Below are 24,372 nucleotides of genomic sequence, written 5' to 3' on the forward strand. Positions count from 1 at the left end.
TATGATGTACCAGTAATGAGAAAAATCTCAATCTTCTCCTGTCCTGCATTCAGTAATGTGTTGTTAATTCAGGTACATAGTCATTTTGGCCCTGCAAGTAAACAGAGGAGTTACGAATGTAAATCCTGAAGAATGTCAGACATCAAATTGAAGGTGAGCTATCATATCCAAAGATTTTACCCTCCTCAGTGTAAGCTTTCTCAATGCCAGCTGATCACCTTGAACTTAGTTATGAAAGCTAATGAGCCAACAGGCCAAACCATGTTATTGCTACGAGGGTATCCATTGCAGTAATGGGACAGTCCATGGTAAACATGGGAGAGGATTCCCGAACAGCTGTGTTATTTGTTGCAGAGCATCAACTTGAGAAACACCACAGTGACCTCCTGGGATACAGTTGTAGAAGCTTAAAAAGAGTATGTGTAAGGAAGTTATAAATAATATCTTCGTATCTACTTGCTCGAACTGTAAACACGTACTCTCCAAGGCAGGATTGCAGTTTTATAAATACCTGGAGGATCTATTCAGTGATTTAGCCCATGGTGATGTGGATTGCCGAAAAATGCTACGTTCTACAGACTAGAGTTTGCAAAACAAACTACGATCAATACAGGAGATTTAGGTGGTCAACAAAATTTGTAGAATGATATTTTTAGTGAAAATATAAATGGAAATAAGGCATGTTCAAAGCTTGAGCTTGGTTGTGTAACTTGTGCACTGACTATTTACAATATTAAGTCTGTCTATATTAGACCAGTTATTTTTGCACTGAATGAAATCTGATAGTACTATATCAGTCCCTAACTGTAATGCTGTAATGTAAATACACTTTGCTTCTGATTTTCTTGTGAGCTAAAAAGAACACTTTCTTCATAATTCATTCAAACAGGAAGCATCGAAATACTTACTTTTTCAATCAGTTCATAACTTTCTTCAAGCTTGAGTAACCTGTTCTGCAGTGCAGTCGAAGCACGTTGATATATTTCCAACCAATCTCGGTACATGGTCTCTGAAACCTCAGCTACGGCAAAACACAAGGTTCTCAAACCTGAAACAGTAAAATTCAGTGTTATTACAATTCAAATAAAGCAATTCAAAGCATGACATGCAAAAATAAAAAGCACAAACAATTGTTTAGAAGACTCTGGAAATTGAAAGTCTGTTTTAATGTCAAGATTGGGGAACTGAAAAAATCACTCCTTTCTACAAAGTGTTGAGAAAGAATTCCAAACATTTTTGCCAAAATTTCTTACGTGTGTTCAATTCTACTGTTCGATTCAAATAAATTATTTTAAGCAAAAAGTTGTTTGCTATGATGTTATTTATATCACTCAGCAACAATATCTCTTCTCAGGCTTGGTCTCACCAGTCAGTTGGATTTATGATGGTTTTTGATAATGAGCAGGCACTATACGAAACTTGAGGCTTCCAGTTCATTATCCTTGCTAACAGGCAGAACCAGATGAAGAAAAAATGCAAACATATGGATGGGACCACAGCATGAATAAATCAGTCTGTCATCTCACAATCCATTAGATAAGTAGAGTTAATTTCTGACCTATCTTCATACTGCCAGATCTTAAGTTAGTTTATTCCTTTCCCATCTTAAAACTGTAATTTAGTGATATTACAGGGGTGTCATATGGAATAAAAGTCATATTAGTATTAGACAAGATAAGACTGACTGACTGATTTCTGATCAGTGTTATGTTTTCAGCCATATATAAAACAATAGCAATCTCAAAATCATAGAATCCACAGAGTCCATCAAGTCTGCATCCATGCTCTGAACAGCATCCCACTCAGACCTAGCCCCTGATCCAGTCCCCATAATCCTGCATTTACCGTGGCTAATCCACCAAGGCTGCACATCCCTGGACAGATATATACCATCACCTTATGCTGCTAACGCACCAGGAAAAGCTACCAAGTCAAGGTAAGGTGGATTGATAGACAAAACGAAGATAACCTTGCCCTCAAAGTACATTAGCCTCAAGTAGAGGTAAAGGGTAAATGAAACAAGGCTTCCTTGGATAGCCAAATTTGATGAAGGTAGAGCAGCTCTCAAAATCTCAGTTCATGGAGTGGAAAAATCAGTTGGGATTATCCTTCTTCGACCTTGGAAGAGCACTGGGCAGCAAAGTAGCAAATAAAATAATCAGCAAGAATACCCAACTCTCTAATTGCACCATTGTATTGTGAATACATTAAAAGTTGGACCAGTGATGAAAGATATCCTCACCATTAGGTCCACACATGCTTAATACTTCAAATCCCTTCCTCACCTCCAAAATAAATTCAAGATTCAGTAAAATGAGACATGGACAAACATTTTCAAAAACACTTCCACTGGCATTGTCAGTTGCCCAGGAAGCTGTGCCTTATTTACCTGCAATGATTTCTATGATAGCAGACAGCCCTGGACTCCTTAACTCACCAACGTGCCATGCTGGGAAAGAGGCCAAGGCAAACCTAGGGACCATCTAATAGGGCCAGAAGCTTCAGGCAAACAGAACATGGGCTAAAAAGGTCTAATCAACATTTACAAGCTCTTAATTGTTTTGAGTCACCAATGCATTTCAAAGTTTCCACTACTGATGCTAATTTACTGACGACAGAACAATAATTGAATCTTAGCTATCTTACCAATTATTCAGTCTATAGATGATTTTATTCATAAGCGCACAGTCCAATAAGATCTGGCTTAATATTAATAAACCCTTATTTTGATAATCAAATATTGTTCTGCTTCCAGTAGCAAGAACTTATGTTTAAAGTGATGCATGCTATGTTTTTTCTTTTCACAAGATAATCACTTTAGTTCCAATACTTAATTCCTGTAAATTGCATTCCATAATTAGTAATTCACAGTATTAGTTATTTATTGAGACTAAAATACTTCTGCTTGGACTTGAAGCAGCAACAGCTCAGTTATTTAAACTGTTTGCTGTTCTCTTGTATTCTTATTTTAAGAACCTTTTCAATAGTTCCTCAAAGGTCATAAGACAAATTAGCTTTGGTTTTTATGCAGTGGAACAAATAGTTGCAATTCAGGTATTAATGTACTTTAACCACACATCACAATTTATACACAGGTTGACATTTTGTAGTGTCGCGCATGTGGAACGTATTCCACTACAAATTTGATGTTTTTGCTCATAATACTACATGATTCAGATCCTACAAGTAGTATTACCGTTGAAAAATCAGGTCTAAGTATGCACAGGGTAACTGTAGTTTTCATGTGAATGCTCTTAGAATCCAGAGAGTTAGGATGTGACTGCTTTGTTCTCTGGTGCACATTAGATACCCTGGAGGAGTTAATTTAATTAACTTTGTTCCATTCCCTATTTAGGCCTTTACACACCAAAACACTGTTGCATGAACAATAAATGCCATAATTCATATCAAATACATATACAATTATTATGAAGGCCAGAAAAACAGAAAGGGGCACACTGAAATAGAATTGATATCTTCAAAATAAAAATCAAAATTACATTCTGCCTAGAATTATAGAATCTATAGAGTGTGGAAGCAGATCATTCAGCCTATTGAGACCATACTGACCATCCAAAGAGCATACCAAGTAGGCCCATCCCCCTACCTTTTCCCTGTAACCTTGCATTTCCCATGGTTAATCCTCCTATCCTGCACGACTCTGCACACTAAGGGCAATTTAGCATGGCCAATCCACCTAACCTGCACATCTCTAGACTGTTGGAAGAAACCAGAGCACCCAGAGGAAGATTGTATCAGTGATAATGGGAACTGCAGATGCTGGAGAATCCAAGATAATAAAACATGAGGCTGGATGAACACAGCAGGCCCAGCAGCATCTCAGGAGCACAAAAGCTGACGTTTCCGGCCTAGACCTTTCATCAGAGGGGGGCATGGGCTGAGGGTTCTGGAATAAATAGGGCAAGAGGGGGAGGCGGACTGAAGATGGAGAGAAAAGAAGATAGATGGAGAGGAGAGCATAGGTGGGGAGATAGGGAGGGGATAGGTCAGTCCAGGGAAGACGGACAGGCCAAGGAGGTGGGATGAGGTTAGTAAGTAGGAGATGGAGGTGCGGCTTGGGGTGGGAGGAAGGGATGGGTGAGAGGAAGAACAGGTTAGGGAGGCAGAGACAGGCTGGACTGGTTTTGGGATGCAGAGGGTGGAGGGGAAGAGCTGGGCTGGTTGTGTTGTGCAGTGGGGGGAGGGAACGAACTGGGCTGGTTTTGGGATGTGGTGGGGGAAGGGGAGATTTTGAAGCTGGTAAAGTCCACATTGATACCATAGGGATGCAGGGTTCCCAAGCGGAATATGAGTTGCTGTTCCTGCAACCTTCGGGTGGCATCATTGTGGCACTGCAGGAGGCCCATGATGGACATGTCATCTAAAGAACGGGAGGGGGAGTGGAAACGGTTCGCGACTGGGACGTGCAGTTGTTTACTGCGAACCGAGCGGAGGTGTTCTGCAAAGCAGTCCCCAAGTCTCCGCTTGGTTTCCCCAATGTAGAGGAAGCCACACCGGGTACAATGGATACAGAATACCACATTGGCAGATGTGCAGGTGAACCTCTGCTTAATATGGAAAATCATCTTAAGGCCTGGGATAGGGGTGAGGGAGGTGGTGTGGGGGCAAGTGTAGCATTTCCTGCGGTTGCAGGGGAAGGTGCCGGGTGTGGTGGGGTTGGAGGGGAGTGTGGAGCGAACAAGGGAGTCACGGAGAGAGTGGTCTCTCCGGAAAGCAGACAGGGGTGGGGATGGAAAAATGCCTTGGGTGGTGGGGTCGGATTGTAGATGGCGGAAGTGTCGGAGGATGATGCGTTGTATCTGGAGGTTGGTGAAAAGGTTGGCGGAGGCTTGGGGACCGCTTTGCAGAACACCTCCGCTCGGTTCGCAATAAACAACTGCACCTCCCAGTCGGAACCATTGGTGGAGTGGTGAGAGAGAACGAGGGGGATCCTCTTTGGGTGGTCGTGGCGGGCAACCAGCTTGTAACTGATGTCCATTTCAAGCCCACCGACTCCCACAGCTACCTAGAATACACCCACCTACCCACCCTCCTGCAAAAATTCCATCCCCTATTCCTAATTCCTCCGCCTCCACCCCCATGATGAGGCATTCCACTCCCGCACATCCCAGATGTCCAAGTTCTTCAAGGACTGCAACTTTCCCCCCACAGTGGTCGAGAACGCCCTTGACCGCGTCTTCCGCATTTTCCACAACACATCCCTCACACCCCGCCCCCCCCACAACTGCCCTAAGAGGATCCCCCTCATTCTCACACACCACCCCACCAACCTCCGGATACAATGCATCATCCTCCGACACTTCCGCCATCTACAATCCGACCCCAACACCCAAGACATTTTTCCATCCCCACCCGTCTGCTTTCCGGAGAGACCACTCTCTCCGTGATTCCCTTGTTCGCTCCACACTGCCCTCCAACCCCAACACACCCGGCACCTTCCCCTGCAACCGCAGGAAATGCTACACTTGCCCCCACACCTCCTCCCTCACCCCTATCCCAGGCCCCAAGATGACTTTCCATATTAAGCAGAGGTTCACCTGCACATCTGCCAATGTGGTATACTGCATCCACTGTACCCGGTGTGGCTTCCTCTACATTGGGGAAACCAAGCGGAGGCTTGGGGACAACTTTGCGGAACACCTCCGCTCGGTTTGCAATAAACAACTGCACCTCCCAGTCACGAACCATTTCCACTCCCCCTCCCATTCTTTAGATGACATGTCCATCATGGGTCTCCTGCAGTGCCACAATGATAGAACATAGAACATAGAACATAGAACAGTACAGCACAGAACAGGCCCTTCAGCCCACAATGTTGTGCCGACCATTGATCCTCATGGATGCACCCTCAAATTTCTGTGACCATATGCATGTCCAGCAGTCTCTTAAATGACCCCAATGACCTTGCTTCCACAACTGCTGCTGGCAACGCATTCCATGCTCTCACAACTCTCTGCGTAAAGAACCTGCCTCTGACATCCCCTCTATACTTTCCACCAACCAGCTTAAAACTATGACCCCTCGTGCTAGCCATTTCTGCCCTGGGAAAATGATGCCACCCGAAGGTTGCAGGAACAGCAACTCATATTCCGCTTGGGAACCCTGCATCCCAATGGTATCAATGTGGACTTTACCAGCTTCAAAATCTCTCCTTCCCCCACCGCATCCCAAAACCAGCCCAGTTCGTCCCCTCCCCCCACTGCACAACACAACCAGCCCAGCTCTTCCCCTCCACCCACTGCATCCCAAAACCAGTCCAGCCTGTCTCTGCCTCCCTAACCTATTCTTCCTCTCACCCATCCTTTCCTCCCACCCCAAGCCGCACTTCCATCTCCTACTTCCTAACCTCATCCCACCTCCTTGACCTGTCCGTCTTCCCTGGACTGACCTATCCCCTCCCTACCTATCCTCTCCTCTCCACCTATCTTCTTTTCTCTCCATCTTCGGTCCGCCTCCCCCTCTCTCCCTATTTATTCCAGAACCCTCACCGATGAAGGGTCTAGGCCGGAAACGTCAGCTTTTGTGCTCCTGAGATGCTGCTGGGCCTGCTGTGTTCATTCAGCCTCACATTTTATTATCACCCAGAGGAAGACGTGGGGAGAATATGCAAACTCCACGCTGACAATTGCCTGAGGGTGTAATCGAACTTGGGTCCCTGGTGCTGTTAAGCAGCAGTGCTCCCCACTGAGTGACCATCCTGCCTACAACTCATTATACATAACGACCGAACATAATGTTTATCATACTGGCATGGATTTTCAGCTGGGGGCATAATCAGTCCAAAATTTTCAGGGCACATTAAATACAGTATCAGTCAGGCTGAATTGGAGCTGCATCCAAGTTTTCACTTAAATTTATTGGCACAAATTCAAACTATACAACTGTTCATTAATAAGCAGTATCAACTAATGACTGATTGGAAAATTGGAAAAAGCACCTAGCATTTAACAAATTAAAAGTCTGGACTGAATTTTTTTTTTAATAAGCCTGTTCACAATATTGGTCATATCAGCATTTATCACTCATCTGTATTCATCCTTGAGAGCATGCCTTTTTAAGCTGCTGCTGTCCATGTAGTGTAGGTACATAATGTCAAGGAGTGAGTTTTAGGATTCTGAACCAATGTCAGGGAAGGAATGAAAATGGTGTATTGACTGGAATGAAACTTGCAGGTGGAGGCATTCCTATACAACCACTACTCTTGTTCTTCACCGTGGTAGAGGTCACAGATTTAGAAGGTAGAGTTGTTGCAGATTAAGGAAAAGACCAGACAAGCATTTCAGCTGAACACTAATGACAGACCTTATTTTAAATCAACTCGTTTGGATCTTTTCAACATGCTTCCACGCCAGGTCAGAACTCGTGGCTCAGAAGTAGGGATGTTACCACTGCACAACAAGGCTCTAGTTTTTATGTATCAAGAATAGGTCAATAAACTGAATTTAAAGAACTTAATTATGACATAAGTGTGAAGAGCAGAGCAGAGCTGAGGTTACAATGTAAAGCTGGTCTTTGGCCCCTAAATATCTGGGTGCAATGCAATGAGCCTCGCTGACAGCTAAGGATGTGCTCTGGATCTGCTTTGCGTGAACTGACTTTTGAACAAGTGTGAAAAGTCAGTAAGTAGAGAGAAGATGGTTAGGAGTGTAATTTCCTTGCTTTTTTTAAATTCCACAATCTTTTGTGCTATTGTATTTCTGTTGTTTAAACTGTGTTGACATTCAAGTGGAAAACACTTGGAAACTCCACATTGTTAATGAAAATTACTGGAACTTCACTTAAAAATATTCAGATATACTCTGTAAAGTTCTAACCTTCTGTAGCAAACTGCTCTAAATGCTTCAAAGTAATGTCCTTATATCTTGAACTCTCAGACAGCCGCTCATAAATAACAGTATCCTGTAAAATAAAACCATGTGTTAAAATACAACTTTAAAAAAAATCACTGAACTTGCATATGATGACTATTTCAGATCATCACTTGCATTATACAAAACTCTATGCCCATTACCAGGAGTTATTGCAATTTCCAAGACCAGACTCAATTTATGAGGTAGAGGATCGAGACTGATGTTTCAGGACGTTAGGCCTGGCGCTGGAGTTTGTTTGCCTGTAGCAGGCATTGTTCCAACCAAGGATGTAGAGGCTGTTGTTGAGTTACTCTGCTGCAAATCCTCAACTCTCTGTGCCGATTTTTAACCAAACATGCATTACTGAAACAAACACTTGCTGTAAAGGTAATTGGTGTCACTAGATTATGACAAAGTGGGATGGACATTGCTTGAACCATTAGCCACCTAGGAAGCATACTGTTACACTGCCCTCTAACCAATGCCACTTAATAACTAAAATCAATGTTAAGTTCTGACTCACAAGGCAAGGAAATGAATGTGAAATGGAGAAATTCTATGTCTTTCCCTTTCAGACATGGCTGCGCATTGGTACAAGGCCCTAAAATCTTTGCCTGAAACCTCTAACTCACAGCTTAGGTCTGGCCTTGAAACTTCTACACATTTGTGGATGCTATACAGAAAATGTTCTTCTATTAAGTACTGCTTGAGATACTACATTCTCATTCTGATTTTTCACATCAGGACAATGCCCAGCTTATCAGAGCCAAATATCCCAATGCAAATTTTGTCTTTGGGAAGTCGTCCCTTGGAGACTTTGGGTCAAGGATGCTTCTGTGCCACTTACGCCATCAGAGTTAAAACTTTGATGTACTATACCTAATTGCCCAAAGGATAGTTCAAGAATCAATTACATTGCTGCAGATCTGTAGTGACATGTAGCTCAGATCAAGTGAGGATGGGAGATTTTCTTCCTTAAAGTACAAAGTGATCCATATGGGTGTCTACGACAATTGTCAGTCCTCACCGGCCCAATATTAGGTTAGCCTTTTATTTCTGATTTTATAGAAATTAAATTTTACCATTTACCATTGTGGAATTCAAACTCATGATAACCTCCAGCAAGAGTGAATCTCACTATCGCTCCTTGATGTTCAATGGTATTTCTATCAGTGAATGCCTCACTAGCAATATTGGGGGTTTTAACACTAACCAGAAACTGAACTGGACTAGCCATATAAATACTGAGGCTACAAGAGCAGGTCAGAGACTAGGAATGCTGTAGAGAGACACTCACCTCCTGACTCCTTAGAGCCTGTCCACTATCTACAAGGCACACACCAGGAGTGTGATGGAATGCTCCCCACTTGCCTGGATGGGTGTAGCTCCAATAACTGCATCCACAGTTCTTTCTGTTTTTATTTAGTACAAACTGGAGGAGTTGGTACTACCTTCATAATTGAAATGTTTCATCCTGGAACCATTCTCAAATTCTGTCCTGCATATCCTCCAACAGTCTCATATCTTTCTGCACTAAGAAATCAGAAGTGCACCTAAGAAATAGCAGCAGAATGAGGCTGATATATTTCTCAATCCGATTCACCTGCCTTATCCCCATAACATTTGATCCCCTTACTGATCAAGGACCTATCTGAACCTAAAGTGAATGCAATATTCCAACTGAGGCCAAACAAGTGCCTTACTTAAGTTCAACAGAATCTTCTTACTCTTTTACTCTACATCCCTCATAAAACTTAGAATACTCTCTGTTTCATTAACAGCTGTCTCAACATGTCCTGCTATCTTTAATAGTGTACATATATACCCAGGTCCCTCTGATTTTCCACCCCTTTCAGAGTTGTACTACTTTTAAATTTTGTTTTACATGATCTTCCTACCAAAATATATCACCTCACACTTTTCCACATTATTCTGCCACTTACCACCAACTCCTCCAACTTGTCTTTTTGAAGGTCTACAATGCCCCTTCACATTTTTCATTGCTTCCAAATTTTGAGTCATCTACAAATTTTGAAGTCGTCTAAATCATTAAGATGTACCAGGAAGATCAAGGGTGCCAACGCTGCATTGAGGAATTCCATGACAGATCTCCTTCAATCAGAAGAACATCCATTAACTAACTTAATGATACTTGTCACTCAGCAAATTCTGTATCCACACTGCCACAGTCCAGTTATTCCAAGGCTACACCCAATTGGCAGTCTCTTTGGCTTTTGCCTTATTAAGTATCTTGACACTTAGTTTCTTCTGCCCTCCACTTATCACAGAATTCTTTTTTGTTCTTCGTCTACATTTTCACCAACATTTTTGTTGCTCTTCAGCTCTGAGGAATGGTCACTGACCTAAAAGTTAACTTAAGTTTCTCTCCACAGATCTTGCCTGACTTAGCTAGCATTTCCAATTTTGTTTTTACTTCCATATTTAATATTTTTAAAGTACATTTATTTTGTCACAAGTTACAGCTGAAATACAAACTTTTATTTTGATTTAAATTACTATAATTCCACTTCTGAAGTAGTCAAGAAAGGAAAGCTATTAACATAAAACAAAAAATCCCTGGTTGCTGGAGATCTGAAACAAAAACAAAGTGCTGAAGGAACTCAGCAGGACTGGCAACATCTGTGGAGAAAGAAACCAAGCTGTCTTACATCCAGTGACTTTTGGTCACAACTGAAAGCAGCTGAGAAATTGTGTCACTTATGCTGATAATGGAGGAGATGTGGGTGAAGAACAAAATGAGTCGAATGAATGGTGACAGTGTTCACAGAGAGAAAGAGAGAAGGGAAGCAAAAAGTTTTCTGATAGTAAACCAGGAGAGAAGTAATGCTGAATTGATGATAGCAGGAAGTGTGAATAGTTGGTCGTGATGGGAACAGCCCATTACTGAAAAGGGATGATGGGAACTGCAGATGCTGGAGAATCCGAAATAACAAAGCGTGGAGATGGATGAACACAGCAGGCCAAGCAGCATCTCAGGAGCACAAAAGCTGATGTTTCGGGCCTAGACCCTTCATCAGAGAGTCTCTGATGAAGGGTCCAGGGCAGAAACGTCAGCTTTTGTGCTCCTAAGATGCTGCTTGGCCTGCTGTATTCATTACTGAAAAGGGCCTGGGTTGTGGGGTTCTGGGACAAACATTGGAGGTGGTGTTAATGCACTGAAAGTGCTAAACTCATTGTTGAGTGCTGATGGCTGCAAGGTACCTAGGTGGAAGGCGAGGTGTTGTTCCTCCAGCTTGCATTGATCTTCGTGGCAGAACTACAGCAAGCCTGAGAGAGAAACATTTGCTTGGGAACACACAATGGTGTGTTGAAATGGCAGACAATTGGAAGCTCGGAGTCATTTGTGCAGATAGAACAGTGATGTTCCACACAACGATTCCCCAATCAGTGTTTTGTCTCTCAATGTAAAGTAGGCCACATCGTGAACAGTGAAGAGAAATCAGAGTTAACATTTCGGGTCGACTGACACCTTCCTAAAAACTGCAGTTTTGAGGAAGGGTCACGCAACTTGAAAAGTTCTCTAATTTCTCTCCACAAATGCTGTCAGACACGCTGAACTTTTCCAGAAACTTCTATTTCTGTCTCTGATTTACAGCATTCACAGTTCTTTTGGTTTTTCTTGTGAACAGTGAACACAATACACTAGACTGAATGAAATGCAGGTAACTGTCCACTTCAACTGGAAGGCAAATGAAAATCATTACTAAGTTTGTTTGTAACAGCAAGAACAACTTTATGAAAATACTGTTAAATTAGCATGAAGATTAGTGGAAGACTTACTGCTCCTTTACAGTAAAGTCTCAGCTTTCCTGATGGCATCCGCACAATCACAGACATCCGTTTTCTATTGCTGTAAGAAACCAGATCACAGTCACACATGCCCCTTTAGTACATTTTAAAATACTGTCAGAAATAAGTTTTTAAAATACAGTCTAGATCCTTTAGCTCAGTCACAGGTCACTTAGCATTTGAGTACTTGTACATAATTAACAGTTTATATATCAATGGAAGAAGAAATTAAAAAAGTTATAACTTGAGCACAATGTTTTTTGACAGTTTCAAGGTACATTTAACATCCAGCAGTGTTACACTAAGTGTTTATTTCAACTTGTTGCAGTATTCTTGAAAATTACCACTTTAAGTGAATCAATTTTAAGAGAATTAGGAGTGCCTATTCAAACAGTATACAAAACATAGGCAGAATTGTGTATGCCTCACTGAAATAAACTGCAACACAAAATGCATCATTAAATATACAGTAAAATAAATAAAAGTAAGGTACAGAACAATTAAAAAAAATCATATAGCCATACACGTTTCAATTGACAATGCTCTATCAAGTGGTGGACCTTGGTTGGTGCAGGTATCAGTTGCCATCCTTGAAGTCACCAGCTCTAGGCACAAGATGGAGCCCAAGAGCAGAAGAAGCTACCAGCGAAGCCAGGAGCCCAGTGATGAAATTCCAGAAGCCAGATTAAGAAGTGGAGGAGTTAGGGTACAGGAGGCAAGACTGTACTTGAGATGGAAGGTAGTGCCCAAGAAGAAAGGGTGGGAAGTAACACTCGGGCTAAGCAGGGGCAAGATCAGGTGGAATAGCAAAGGGAGAAGCAAGGTGCGCAGAGAAAGATTGGGTCAGAAGGAGACAGGAGTGGAGTTTGGAGTATGAGGTTGAGTCAGGAGGGAGTGCGTAGATCAGTTGGCTGGGTGGCTGGTTTTCAATACCGAGTGATGCCAACAGAACAATAACTTTGATCAATTAAATACACCACAACACAGCATAATGAGTGTAGTCAGTACAAGATACAACCTGATTCTTCCAAATTAAGAAAACAGCTTCAAATACTTATCACCAATATCTCAGTGCAAAAATATTCACCTATGTCAACTTTTCCAACAGAAAAGCTTTCGAATCCATGTGATAGAGCAATCAATTGGCAAGCGTGAAATATACAATTTCTAAGATCTCAAACAGCTTTTGGATTTGACACCAAATCAAATTCAGCCAATGTACATTCATTTCTTGGAACAGACTTTGAAGAACAAGTTAATATTACAAGAGAAGGAATTTCACATGAAAAAGAACAACATATGGTGGGCTACTTTGTTTGTTTTTAGGGGAACTGACACTAGTATCACTAACAATAGCCCAGAAGAGAAAGAACCACCTCATAAATTTCATACATACAAATTACATCACTAAGTTCCTTTAGACAGATCAACTTTACTCACTAATACAGTGGAAACCAGCAAGGAGAAAGTAAAATGACTGACTGCACCTCAAGTGCTTTGCAACTGGATATAGATTTTTCTAATTTATTAAATGAAACAGATGATTCAAGTTAAAGATTTGGGAAGCGGTAGGAGAGCTAAGGAAAAAGTGCACAGTAAATATTGTAAAAGGTAGTAATCCAGGCCCTGTACCAAGGATGAAACTGTTAACAGTGTTTAAGATGACGGGAACAAAGCAAGGGGAGGGAGAGATGCTGGCTTTTGAACCCTTGAGAGAATTTATGACAATGTTACAGAGCTACACATCACTGAATATAAATACCAGAGTGTGGGTACTGTTAAAACATTCTACAATGAGAGAATCTTGAGATTACACGAACATGAGCATGCAAAAGTGACAATAATCCTGAGCTAATGTAATTATAAATCTGAGAATATCTACGATTACCATGTATTTCAGTATTTAGTATTAATATATCATAAATAGTATTACTTCAAAATCTGAAGACAGTTCTTAACTCTGAGTTTAAGAGAGATTGATTGGGGGGGGGGGGGGGGGGGTGGGGGGGGGAAGGCAATGTAGCGTCTACCCACACGAAGAAATAATCCTGGCACTACTTTAGCAACAACGTTAAAACAAAACAATACTAAGTTAGTTGATCTGAAGCGGGGACGTATCGTACCATCAATAGAGTGAGTTAGAAACTTGGCTTCACTTATGTTGTTGAATAGTAACTAGTAGCCCTCCCAGAGTTCAGTCCAAGTATTCAATAAATGGCTGAGCCATAACCTGTGCCGAGTTATCAAAGTGATAAAGAAGCAGGAGCACTACAACTGGCCTCAGCATTCCTAGCTTAGGATGGGGCAAAATGTCTTGTTTCTCATTCTCAAACACCATCAATTTTGTTTGCCAGCATCAGATGAGAACAGGATTCAATTTGGTTGTAATGTTCATAATCTGCACACGTTATCAAGAACGATCAAGGCTTTGATACTGGAGTTCCTGAGGCTGATGGACCTGTGCAAAGGCAAATTACAGAGCGTTGAGCTTGATTTTAAAACACAATCACTGCTGTCATTTTCTCTTGTGAATTTTGTAACCAATTATACCTCCTCTGGACACATTTTCTTCTTATAGTTGTCGCTCTTTCTGCTTGCCACCATCATGCCTTTTGCCATTAAATCACTCCTGTCCTTAATTTCAAGGCCTTGGATTTGTTCTTTCCTTGAATTCCCTCTCTATAGCTTACTTAACTCTGTACTCATCTAAAAAAACTGCCTGTTTTGTATTTGCTCATAACATCTTACAATGCTGATGGCCGCCAAGCTGCAACATTAGTTCGCGGTTCGGATATCTGTTCCGAGTCAGACCTGCCCCTATTCAAATCAAGAATGCCTTGCTCAATAAATTGCAAAAGGCAACAAGGTGATAGAAATGGGAGATCTCAGGGTTGCACAGGGCAAAAATCAGGGCCAGTGAGATACAAGGTTTGCAAATTAACATGGGATGACTTAAGAAAGAAGGAAATTAAAGTGAGCAAGTTGAATTACAAATTAGTTAAGAGAGATAGAGGAAAAACAACACTGGATTTAGACAGGATAAGAAGCACAGAAAAAAAAACTCTAAATTCAAAATGACATTTTTAAAATGTAACAAACACTTCCTAGTCCAAAGGAATACCACTCCACACTAATATAGTTAATTCTTGGTGCTATTAAAGGGGAGTTGTGCTCATAACTATGGACTCTAAACTGTTGTGGCAGGTTTAGCTTGCACCTAGCATGCAAATTTAGCAGCCTCAGATGTTTCAACGCATATCTCTATTGAGGTAGACAGAGGGATGCTGCGTTTGAAAAATTGATGGCTGAATGGTGAACTTCTGAATGTTCACATTTAACTGCTTATCTGTTTCTCGCCTAAAGTCTATGCACTATTTAAAATAGGTAATGATAATCACCATTTACCTTACCATTATCTTGGAGTGCAATATCAAGCTCCATTATCTCCTGGCAAATGCTTCTTGACCTACTTTTAATTATTAATACATCCATAGAGTACCACTTTTGACTTGGGGGAGAGGCTTGTGCACTGTGATGATCCTTTTAGTGACGCTCCCAGCTTGTTCCTGATAGGACTATTCAAGGCACAAGGTCAGGCAAGGAAGGCAAAGCAAGGCCCAAAGCATTCTCAACACCACAACGGCCAAAGACAACTCTGCTTTATTGATTCAGAGATAATGGGAACTGCAGATCTGGAGAATCCAAGATAACAAAATGTGGGGCTGGATGAACACAGCAGGCCAAGCAGCATCTTAGAAGCACAAAAGCTGACGTTTCGGGCCCAGACCCTTCATCAGAAAAAGGATCTGATGAAGGGTCTAGACCCAAAGCGTCAGCCTTTGTGCTCCTAAGATGCTGCTTGGCCTGCTGTGTTCACCCAGCCCCACACTTTGTTATGTCTGCTGTATTGGTTAGTGCATTGAGTGTAGGAGTTGGGAGGTCATGTTACAACTGTACACGCCATTGGTTGTGCCACTTTTGGAATACTGTGTGCAATTCTGGTCACCCGGTTATTCGAAGGATATTGTGAAGCATCGAAGAGTTCAGAAGAGATTTACAAGCATGTGGCCTGGGTTGCAAGGTTTGAGCTATTGGGAGAGGCTGACTAGGCTGGGGCTATTTTCCCTGGAGCGTCAAAGGCTGAGGGGTGACCTTAGAGATTTATAAAATCATGAGGGGCATGGATACTGTAAATAGACGAGGTCTTTTCCCTAGGGTGGAAGATGTCTAAAACTAGAGGGCACAGGTTTATAGTGAGATAGGAAAGGCCTAAGGGTCAACTTTTTCATGTAGAGGGTGGTGTGTGTATGGAAATGAGTTTCCAGAGGAAGTGGAGCAGGCTGGTGCAAAAAACTTAAAAGGCACCTGGATGTGTGTATGAATAAGAAAGTTTCAGAGGGATATGGGCCAAATGTTGGCAGGTGGAGTTCGATTTATCTAGGATATCTGGTTGGCATGGATGAGTTGGACCAAAGGGTCTGTTTCCATGCTGTATCTCTCGATGACTGAATGAATCTAACTGTGAAGGCAATAAAAGGCTGTGGAGGCAAAACTGCCCCGGCAGATCGATATGCCACTGAAATCTGATCACTACTACATCAAAATGGGCAATAGCAGAGCCTCTCTTGCCTACTTACCAAGGTCACATTCAGACTTCTGCCAGGGTCCATTTTCCAAACCCTGCTGTGATGGAGAATTGGTAACAAGGAGAGATGTGAACCTGGGAGACCCTCAACAAGAATCTACATACAGTTGACAGTTCAGTGAAAGTCACCGGGTGCCCAAAAGAGCTGTCTTTGGGTAACAGCTTCTTGGACTGAGCTGTCCCCTTCAGAATTCCCTCAACGCACTCCAAATGGGAAGGGGCTAGAACTGATGGCCTTAAAACAGACTGTCCCACTTTCTCCTGGTTGGGGAACACCACACATTCAGTCCTTACCATCAAAGGAAGAAAACTCTAAGTTTTGCAACTAGGAACGTTAGAACATAGACAATAATCTCAAGAAGAACAGTGTGGAAAAAAGAGCTGTAATCACATCTCATTACCAATGAACACTGCTGCGTTCAGTGCAAGCTGCCCTTCCGTGGAGGGGCAGCTGCAGGAACAAGCATGGTTTACATATACTGGAAAGAAAGGTTTGACATAATCCTCTTGGCTGTAGAGCTGCCTTTGCCATCTGGATCAGGATACTGGATACATCACCAGAATTCACCAATTGTACAAATGAAAGACTTGTGGCACTTCACCCACAATTCAGAGTGCTACCAACTGAGTGAGACATGAACTGAGACTTCTACACATTATTTTACATTTTGCAACATGACTCCACTTTGCATGCTAGCAAAGGCTCTTACTCATATTGGACTTTAAAATACATCAAAATGGCCAGAAAAGTGAACTAGTGAAGTTAGCATTTTGTTACTACAAAAAAGTAATTTTGATAGCAAGTATAAAATACTAATTTTTATGTAGACCATGAACATTAAAAATCTGCCCTTGCGAAGAGTAAGCATTTATTGAGCTAAAATTGATCAAAATAAGATTGCATCTCATCTGCAACAGAAATTCAATAGAAATAATTTTCTCCAGTAGAACTTCCATATTAGTGACCAATGAACATCTGTTCAGCAATGTGAGATTGGTAGAGAATAAAATTACTGGTGCACGAATGAACATTGAGGTGGGCCACTGCTAAATACTCAGCCTATCCTGAACAAAACAAATGGAATAAAACTAGTTGTAAATTAAACCAATTTCTTGTAGTGGTGAAATAACTCAGCATTGCTATAATTTATAGAAGTTCTTTGGTATAGCACATAGCAATGACAACAACAATTTGCTGTTGACACCTGTTTCGATCAGGCTGTATCAGCTGCTACGTGCAGGTAGTTACTTGGAGCCACTATTGAGAAACAATGCTGTAAATTGCCCCAAATGTATGGTGGTGGATGCCTGTGACAGATTAACTACTTCACAGGCATGGCATATACTCCCTAGTGGCAAATTATATATTGTTTATGACTTCCTCACCAATATAACAAAAACTATAAAACATCTCCAAAGACATTTCTGTCATAGTTTTAAAAATGGTTTTGTAATGGGCTATATTAAAAATCATTCCTCAAATCGGACCACCGTTTACACTGGGGAATGGAGTCGTCAATAATTGGACAGATTTTGCAGTAGCATTGAGGGAACAGTGCTTACTGTTCTGATGAAAGGTCACTGACTTGAAATTATCTACTTCTCTGTCTACACATATTGCCTGACTGGATTTTTCTTTTAGTCTTTTTCTCCCCCCTTGTTGTAACACTTATCTTTTACCTTGAAGACAGCTGTCCACAAAGTTTCTGTAGCATTCACAACACAGACTTGTTCTAATCTGTCATCTGACATGTCCAAAATCCTCTTAATATGAATATTAAACGCGAGTAATGAAAGAAGAACCAGTGATGGCTAACCTTGTGATGAAAGGTCCTTGATGAACCAGCTGAAGATAGTTGAGCCTAGGTCACTATCCCGAGGAACTGCTGCAGAGATGTTCTGGAGCTGAGATGATTTACTTCCAACTACCACAACCATCTTCCTATATGCCAAGCATGACTCAAACCAATGGAGGCTTTGCTCCCTGATTCGTACCAATTCCAGTTTTGTTAAGCTCCTTGATGACAGGGGCTGTCACTCTCACCTCCTCTAGAATTCAGCTCTTTTGGTCCAGTCTGAGCCGATGCTGTATTGAATTCAGGAAATGAGTGTCCCCAGGGGAATCCAAACTGGCCATTAGTGAGCAGGTTATTGCTGAGCAATCGCTGCTGGATAGCACTATTGATGACACCTCCCATCACTTTATCAATGATCGATAACAGACTGATAATAATTAGCTGGGTCCAGCTTGTCCTGCTTTTCCTGTATAGGACTTATCTGAGCAATTTTTCACATTGGCAGGTAGAAGCCAGTGTTGTAACTTTAACTGGAGCTGCTTGGCTAGGGGAGTGGCAAGTTCTGGAGCACAAATCTTCAGTACTATTGCTGAAATGTTTTCAGGACGGGTAACTTTGCCATGTCCAGTGCCTCTCCCATTTCTTGCTATTATGTACAGTCACCCTATGATGCTGGGACCTTCAGAGGAAGCCAAGATAGATCATTCACTTCAGAGATAGTAGGAACTGCAGATGCCGGAGAATCCAAGATAACAAGGTGGAGAGCTGGATGAACATAGCAGGCTAAGCAGCATCAGAAAAGCAGGAAGGATGACATTTCAGGCCTAGACCCTTCTTCATTTCATCAAGCTGTTTAATTTCCCATCACTTGCAGGTTGACTTGCAAATATCTGGTGTTGTAGTTTTAATAGGTTGGCATCTTATTTTTAAATTTATCTGCTGTTTCTCTGGGCATACCTTCCTGCACTCTCCGTTGACACATGATTCATCCCTTGGCCCGAGTGTATTAGTAGAAATGGGGATGTATGGACTTATGAAATTACAGTGCTTAAGTACAATTTTGCAGCTGCTGATGGACCAAAAACTTCTTGATGCCCATGAATCCTTAAGTGGTGATTTCAGAATGCACAGAAGAGATGCATTCCAAAGAGTGTGAAAATTTCCAAGAAATGGATCCCCATTGGCGGTTAAAGAGAAAAGTTAAAAATTGCAAACTTAAAGAAAAAGTATATAACAGTGCAAAGATGGGTGTCAGATTCGAAGATTCGTCCGAATATTTAAAAAAAGGGATGAGTAACTAAAATAAAAAAAGGGAATAATTAGAATAAAGGAGAAGGCTAGCCAGAAGAACAAAAGCAGATGGGAACAATTTCTGTAAGTATCCTACAAGTTAACAAAATGCGCATTGGTCCTACATAAAGTGAGTTTGGAGATTTAGAGATGGAGATAAATTGAACAGATACCTTTGATTCAGTCTTCACTTTCAAGGATACAAGTAATATCCCAGAAGCAGCAATAAATTTGGAAATTGGAAGAGGGAGGAGCTCAGGAAAAATCACAGTCACCAGAAAAGTAGACTGAGTAAATTGTTGGAGGTTTGGGCTGTTAAGTGCCAGGGTCCTGATGGACTTCATTCTAGGGTGTTGAAAGAAGTGGATAGTGAGCTAGTTCATACATTGATTTAAGTTTTCTCAAATCAGGGAAAAGTCCAATAGATTGGATAATAGCAAATATAACGCCTTCATTCCAAAAGGGATGTAGACAGAAAGTAGGAAACAATGGGTCAGTTAGGTTAACATCTGTCATTAGGTAAATATTCAACATTATAAAAGTTATAGCAGACTACTTGAATAAACTCAAGACAATCATGCAAAGTCAACGTAGTTTTGTCAAAGGGAAATCACATTTAACCAATCTATTGGAAGTAATGATGTGCTGTGGATAACGGGGAAGCAGCGGATCTTCAGTACTTAGATTTTGAGAAGGCATTGATAATGTGCTATATTAAATGTTACTGCAGAAAGTAAAACACATGGTGTAAATGTTGTGGCATGGATAGAAGACAGGCTGACTAACAGGAAGTAGAAAGTAGGACTCAGAGTCATACAGCACGAAAACAGATCCTTCAGTTCAACTTGTCCATGCCAACTAGATGTCCCAAGTTAATCTAGTCCCGTTTGCTAGTATTTGGCCCATATCCCTCTAAACCCTTCCTTTTCATATACCCATCCAGATGGCTTTTAAATGCTGTATTTGTACCAGCCTCCACCAGTTTCTCTGGCAGCTTGTTCCATACTTGCACCACTCTCTGCATGACAAAATTACCCCTCAGATCCGTTTTAAATCTTTCCCATCTCAGCTAAAACCTATGCCCTCTTGGTTTGGACTCTTCCACCCTAGAAAAAAGACCTTGCCTATTTGCCATACCCACATCCCTCATGATTTTACAAACCTCTATAAGGTTGCCCCTCAGCCTCTGATGCTGCAGGAAAAAAAGCCCCAGCCTGATCAGCCTCTCCCTGTCAACCCTCCAATCCCAGCAACATCCTAGTAAATCTTTTCTGCACTCTCTCACGTTTAACAATATTTTTTCTATAGAAAGGCAATCAGAATTGAATGCACTATTCTAAAAACGTGGCCAATGTCCTGTACAGCTGCAACGACCTCCCAACTACTTTACTCATTGCATTGACCAAAAAAAGCATAGATACCATGGCCTTCTTAGCTATTCCGTCTTCTGCGACTCCAATTTCAAGGAACTATGAGTATGCACTCCAAGGTCTCTTTGTTCAATAATGGTAAGATCCTGGAGGGGGTAAAGCATATAAATCCTACGCTGATTAACCTTTCCAAAACGTAGCACCTCACATTTATCTGGATTAAATTCCATTGTCATTGAGCTTTGCCAGGGAATGGCAAAGTTTGTCATCTTTCACATCATATTTTCTTCATGGTCTCAATACTACCAGGTCCTTGCTCCAGTTTTCTTCTTTAGAATCTCAAAAAATGTATCGATTTATTTATTTGTCCTCCTTCCGAACTTTCACATTTCTAATTGAGACCTACTTCACATTCTTCTGTTCCAATTTATTCTTCCTGAGAATCTCAACAAATAATAGCTTGTTTTCTGATCTTTCCTTCTTTTTATAAAAGATGGCATATTGAAGTTGGTACAAACACAGAAGCTGCTGTAGAAGCTCAGCAGGTCTGGCAGCATCTAAGGAGAAAAAGTCAGTTAGTGTTTTTGGTCCGGTGATCCTTCCTCAATTGTTTTCTTCACAGATACTGCCAGACCTGCTGAGATTTTCCAGCAATGTTGTTTTTGTTCCTGATTTATAGCATCCACAGTTCTTTCAGTTTTTATAAGGAAGTTGGTCATGTCTTGTTTCTGACCTTCCCTTTGGCTTCTTAATTTAAAAAGTAATTGCATTGAAATCAAAAGTGTTAATTGAAAAGTTATTTTGTCAATATCTGAAAATATAAATCACTCCTCTGAACAACTCAGGTTTTTGCCAGATACATTTCTGAATACAAGTTGTTCTTTGCTTTTGAGAAGACAATGTAAATAAAAAAAAAAACTGTACAAACCCCAAACAAAATATTTAATCAACTGAAGGTCAAACGGAATCTGGGAGAAACTGCTGAATGAGAATTGAGAGAAACCCCAATACGTCTGGCTACAGTAGAATGAACAGCGTGTAACAGAAGTTACGTAAGTTTACATTTCACAATGAAAGGACTGGAAAAATGAATATTCTGTCATGAATATGCATGTACAGAATATATGGACTGCCATTTCCCCATGCAGTAAAACATGGCTGGGTTATAAATCATTAAAGTAGAAAACAAAGCAGCATTTTCAAGCCCTTTTTTAGGCTTATACTCAGGCTAAGTATACATATGAAAGGATTCCTATTAATTCAGCCATAAACGTATATGTTTTATTTAGGGTTGCAGGAAGGGGCACAAGGAAGCATAGTGATCTGCAATGAGTCAAAGCTGAGTTTCAGTAAGGCAAAGTCATGTAGGGATGTTTCACTGAACATAAGAATTACTATTTTGTTATATTAAGAGGAAGGGAACAATACACTGGGCTTCAGTTGCAACAGTGATGACTGTGAGATTTACTGTTTTTTAGCATGCTGGTGATTGAATTTTGGAAAGTCTGAAGTCAGATGAACTGATAGGGTATTAGAGAAAAAGAATGAGAGTGATCAAGGCAAAAACAGTAATTGAGGGGTGGCTGGTACTGGAAATATGCCTAGATAGTACAGGTTATGTTAATTGAAGCTTGATTCCAGGTTGTAGTGAACACTGAAGAATGTGATATTTTACTACTTTAAGCCTACAACTACAATACCTTGCAACATGAAATGTTTCACAACTAATTAAAATGAATGAAATGCAACAGAGCAGAAATTGATTCAACTGTGAATTTTGTTGAAGGTTGGATCAAGATTTGAAGAGGAACAATATTTTAACTTCAGTAAGCTTCAAAGTCAAACCAAACCACTTGGACTGCAGTGGTTCAAGATGGCAGCTCACCAGCACCTTCTCAAGGGCAATCAGGGGTAGGCAATAAATTTTGGTCAGCCATCCCAACAATTAAAAAATTCCCAACTTTTGTTTTACTTTTTTTCTTTTACAATGCAAATCCCCTTTCACATTCTTTAGTTCTCCATGTATAAAGTGAAGATATATTTGACAAAGAAGTTAAAATCACTCTGCAATTAGGTTCTCATTTGTGGTTGGCAATGTAACTTTCTGTTTCATAAGTACTACATAGCTTGCTGCAGAGATTTGCTTTTGCAGTGTTTTTCCAAGAATGAGATCCCCTCAGGTTAATTTGGTCCTTTCTTCCCTAACCAGGTTTTGTGCCATCTTAGTGAATGAAGCAGGTGGACCTTGGGTTTTCTACTTTCCTTGTGCAGGAACAGTCACATGGCTATAGTTTATCCCACAATGACATTTGTCTACCTTTGATGACTGTTCACCTTTCTGCTTATTAACAATCTACCTCTCCCTTAAAAAATTCAAAAACTCTGCTTCTACCACTTCCAGTAAGAGAATTCCAAAAACTCAACTCAGAGAAAAGATTTCTTCTCCTCTTGGTCATATATGAGAGACATCTTATTTGTAAACACGAGTTTGAGACTCTCTCAACAACAAAAACATCCTCCCCACTGTCAACAGCCTTCAGGATCTTCTGTGTTTCAATCAAGTCACTTCTATTTTTCTAAACTCTGCCAGATATAAACCTCATCTGTCAAAGCTCTCCTCATAATAAGACCCTGCTGTTCAACGTATTATTTGGGTAAACCTTCCCTGAACTATTTCCAATGCATGCATTTCCTTTCTTAAACAGACAAGGTGACCAGTACTGTATACAGTACTCCAGATGTGACCCTATGCCTTGTTTACCTAAAGCACAACTTTTCGGTGTTCAATTACCCTTGAAATAAATTGTAACATTTTATTAGCTATCCCATTCACGTGATACCTCCATACTAAATTATTGCGATTCGCGATGTATATTTGCAACACTTATTACTTTATTCATGCAAGATTACATAAGCAATGATCTTAAACCTTATATTTTCTTCCTCTTAGTTTTGACCCTACAGATGATACACCTAATTTATTATTGTGTGCAGCCTGAACGATTTAATATCTGGAAGAAACAATGCTTCCAATTGCCATATAATGGTTTATGAAACCATTAGTTATAAACAAAGTAGTGCAGCATGTTTATCTCCAAATGCTGGAAACATTTACTGAATAAGATAGGGGCTAACTACAGGTCCAGACACTATAGCCTTACTAAAAACTTCATGCTCTTAGTCTTCCTACTCAAAACTGGAATGTGAAGTAGTATTATAATGTGGTACAACTCAACCTCAGCGCACAGCAGGGGTGAGCCAGAGAAAAGAGAGAGAGAGAGAGAGAGAGAGAGAGAGAGAGAGAGAGAGAGAGAGAGAGAGAGAGAGAGAGAGAGAGGCAGGCAAGATACTTGCTGTAGATTATAACTCGTTGATAGATTAAGTCATTGTTTAAGGCTAATTATCACCTGCAATTGGCTTACTGGAATCTGTATTTAATTTAGTCCACACTCTTAGAAAACATTTCTACCTTAGGTTAATTAAGTACGTTCCCATACACTTGTGGCTTGCAAAATGTCCACGTGGTATTTCCAATAAGAGAAACTAAGTTTAAACAACAGAATCTATGAATTCAGCTATATGTCGGCAGC

General features: G+C 40.9%; 1 protein-coding gene across 5 annotated transcripts in view; it reads right to left on the reverse strand.

Moving 5' to 3' along the window:
- The window catches only part of atp8a1 (ATPase phospholipid transporting 8A1), a 348,145-nt gene that overhangs the window by 141,450 nt on the left and 182,323 nt on the right, over positions 1–24,372 (reverse strand). For all 5 annotated transcript variants that reach the window (XM_059647441.1, XM_059647433.1, XM_059647431.1 and 2 more), the window contains 3 exons: positions 11,673–11,742; positions 7,836–7,920; positions 909–1,048 (listed from right to left, as the gene is read on the reverse strand). In XM_059647441.1, the coding sequence (XP_059503424.1) occupies positions 909–1,048; positions 7,836–7,920; positions 11,673–11,742 (295 nt within the window). The remainder of the gene's footprint in view (positions 1–908; positions 1,049–7,835; positions 7,921–11,672; positions 11,743–24,372) is intronic.

This window comes from Stegostoma tigrinum, chromosome 1, assembly GCF_030684315.1.
Source record: "Stegostoma tigrinum isolate sSteTig4 chromosome 1, sSteTig4.hap1, whole genome shotgun sequence".
Lineage (NCBI taxonomy): Eukaryota > Metazoa > Chordata > Chondrichthyes > Orectolobiformes > Stegostomatidae > Stegostoma > Stegostoma tigrinum.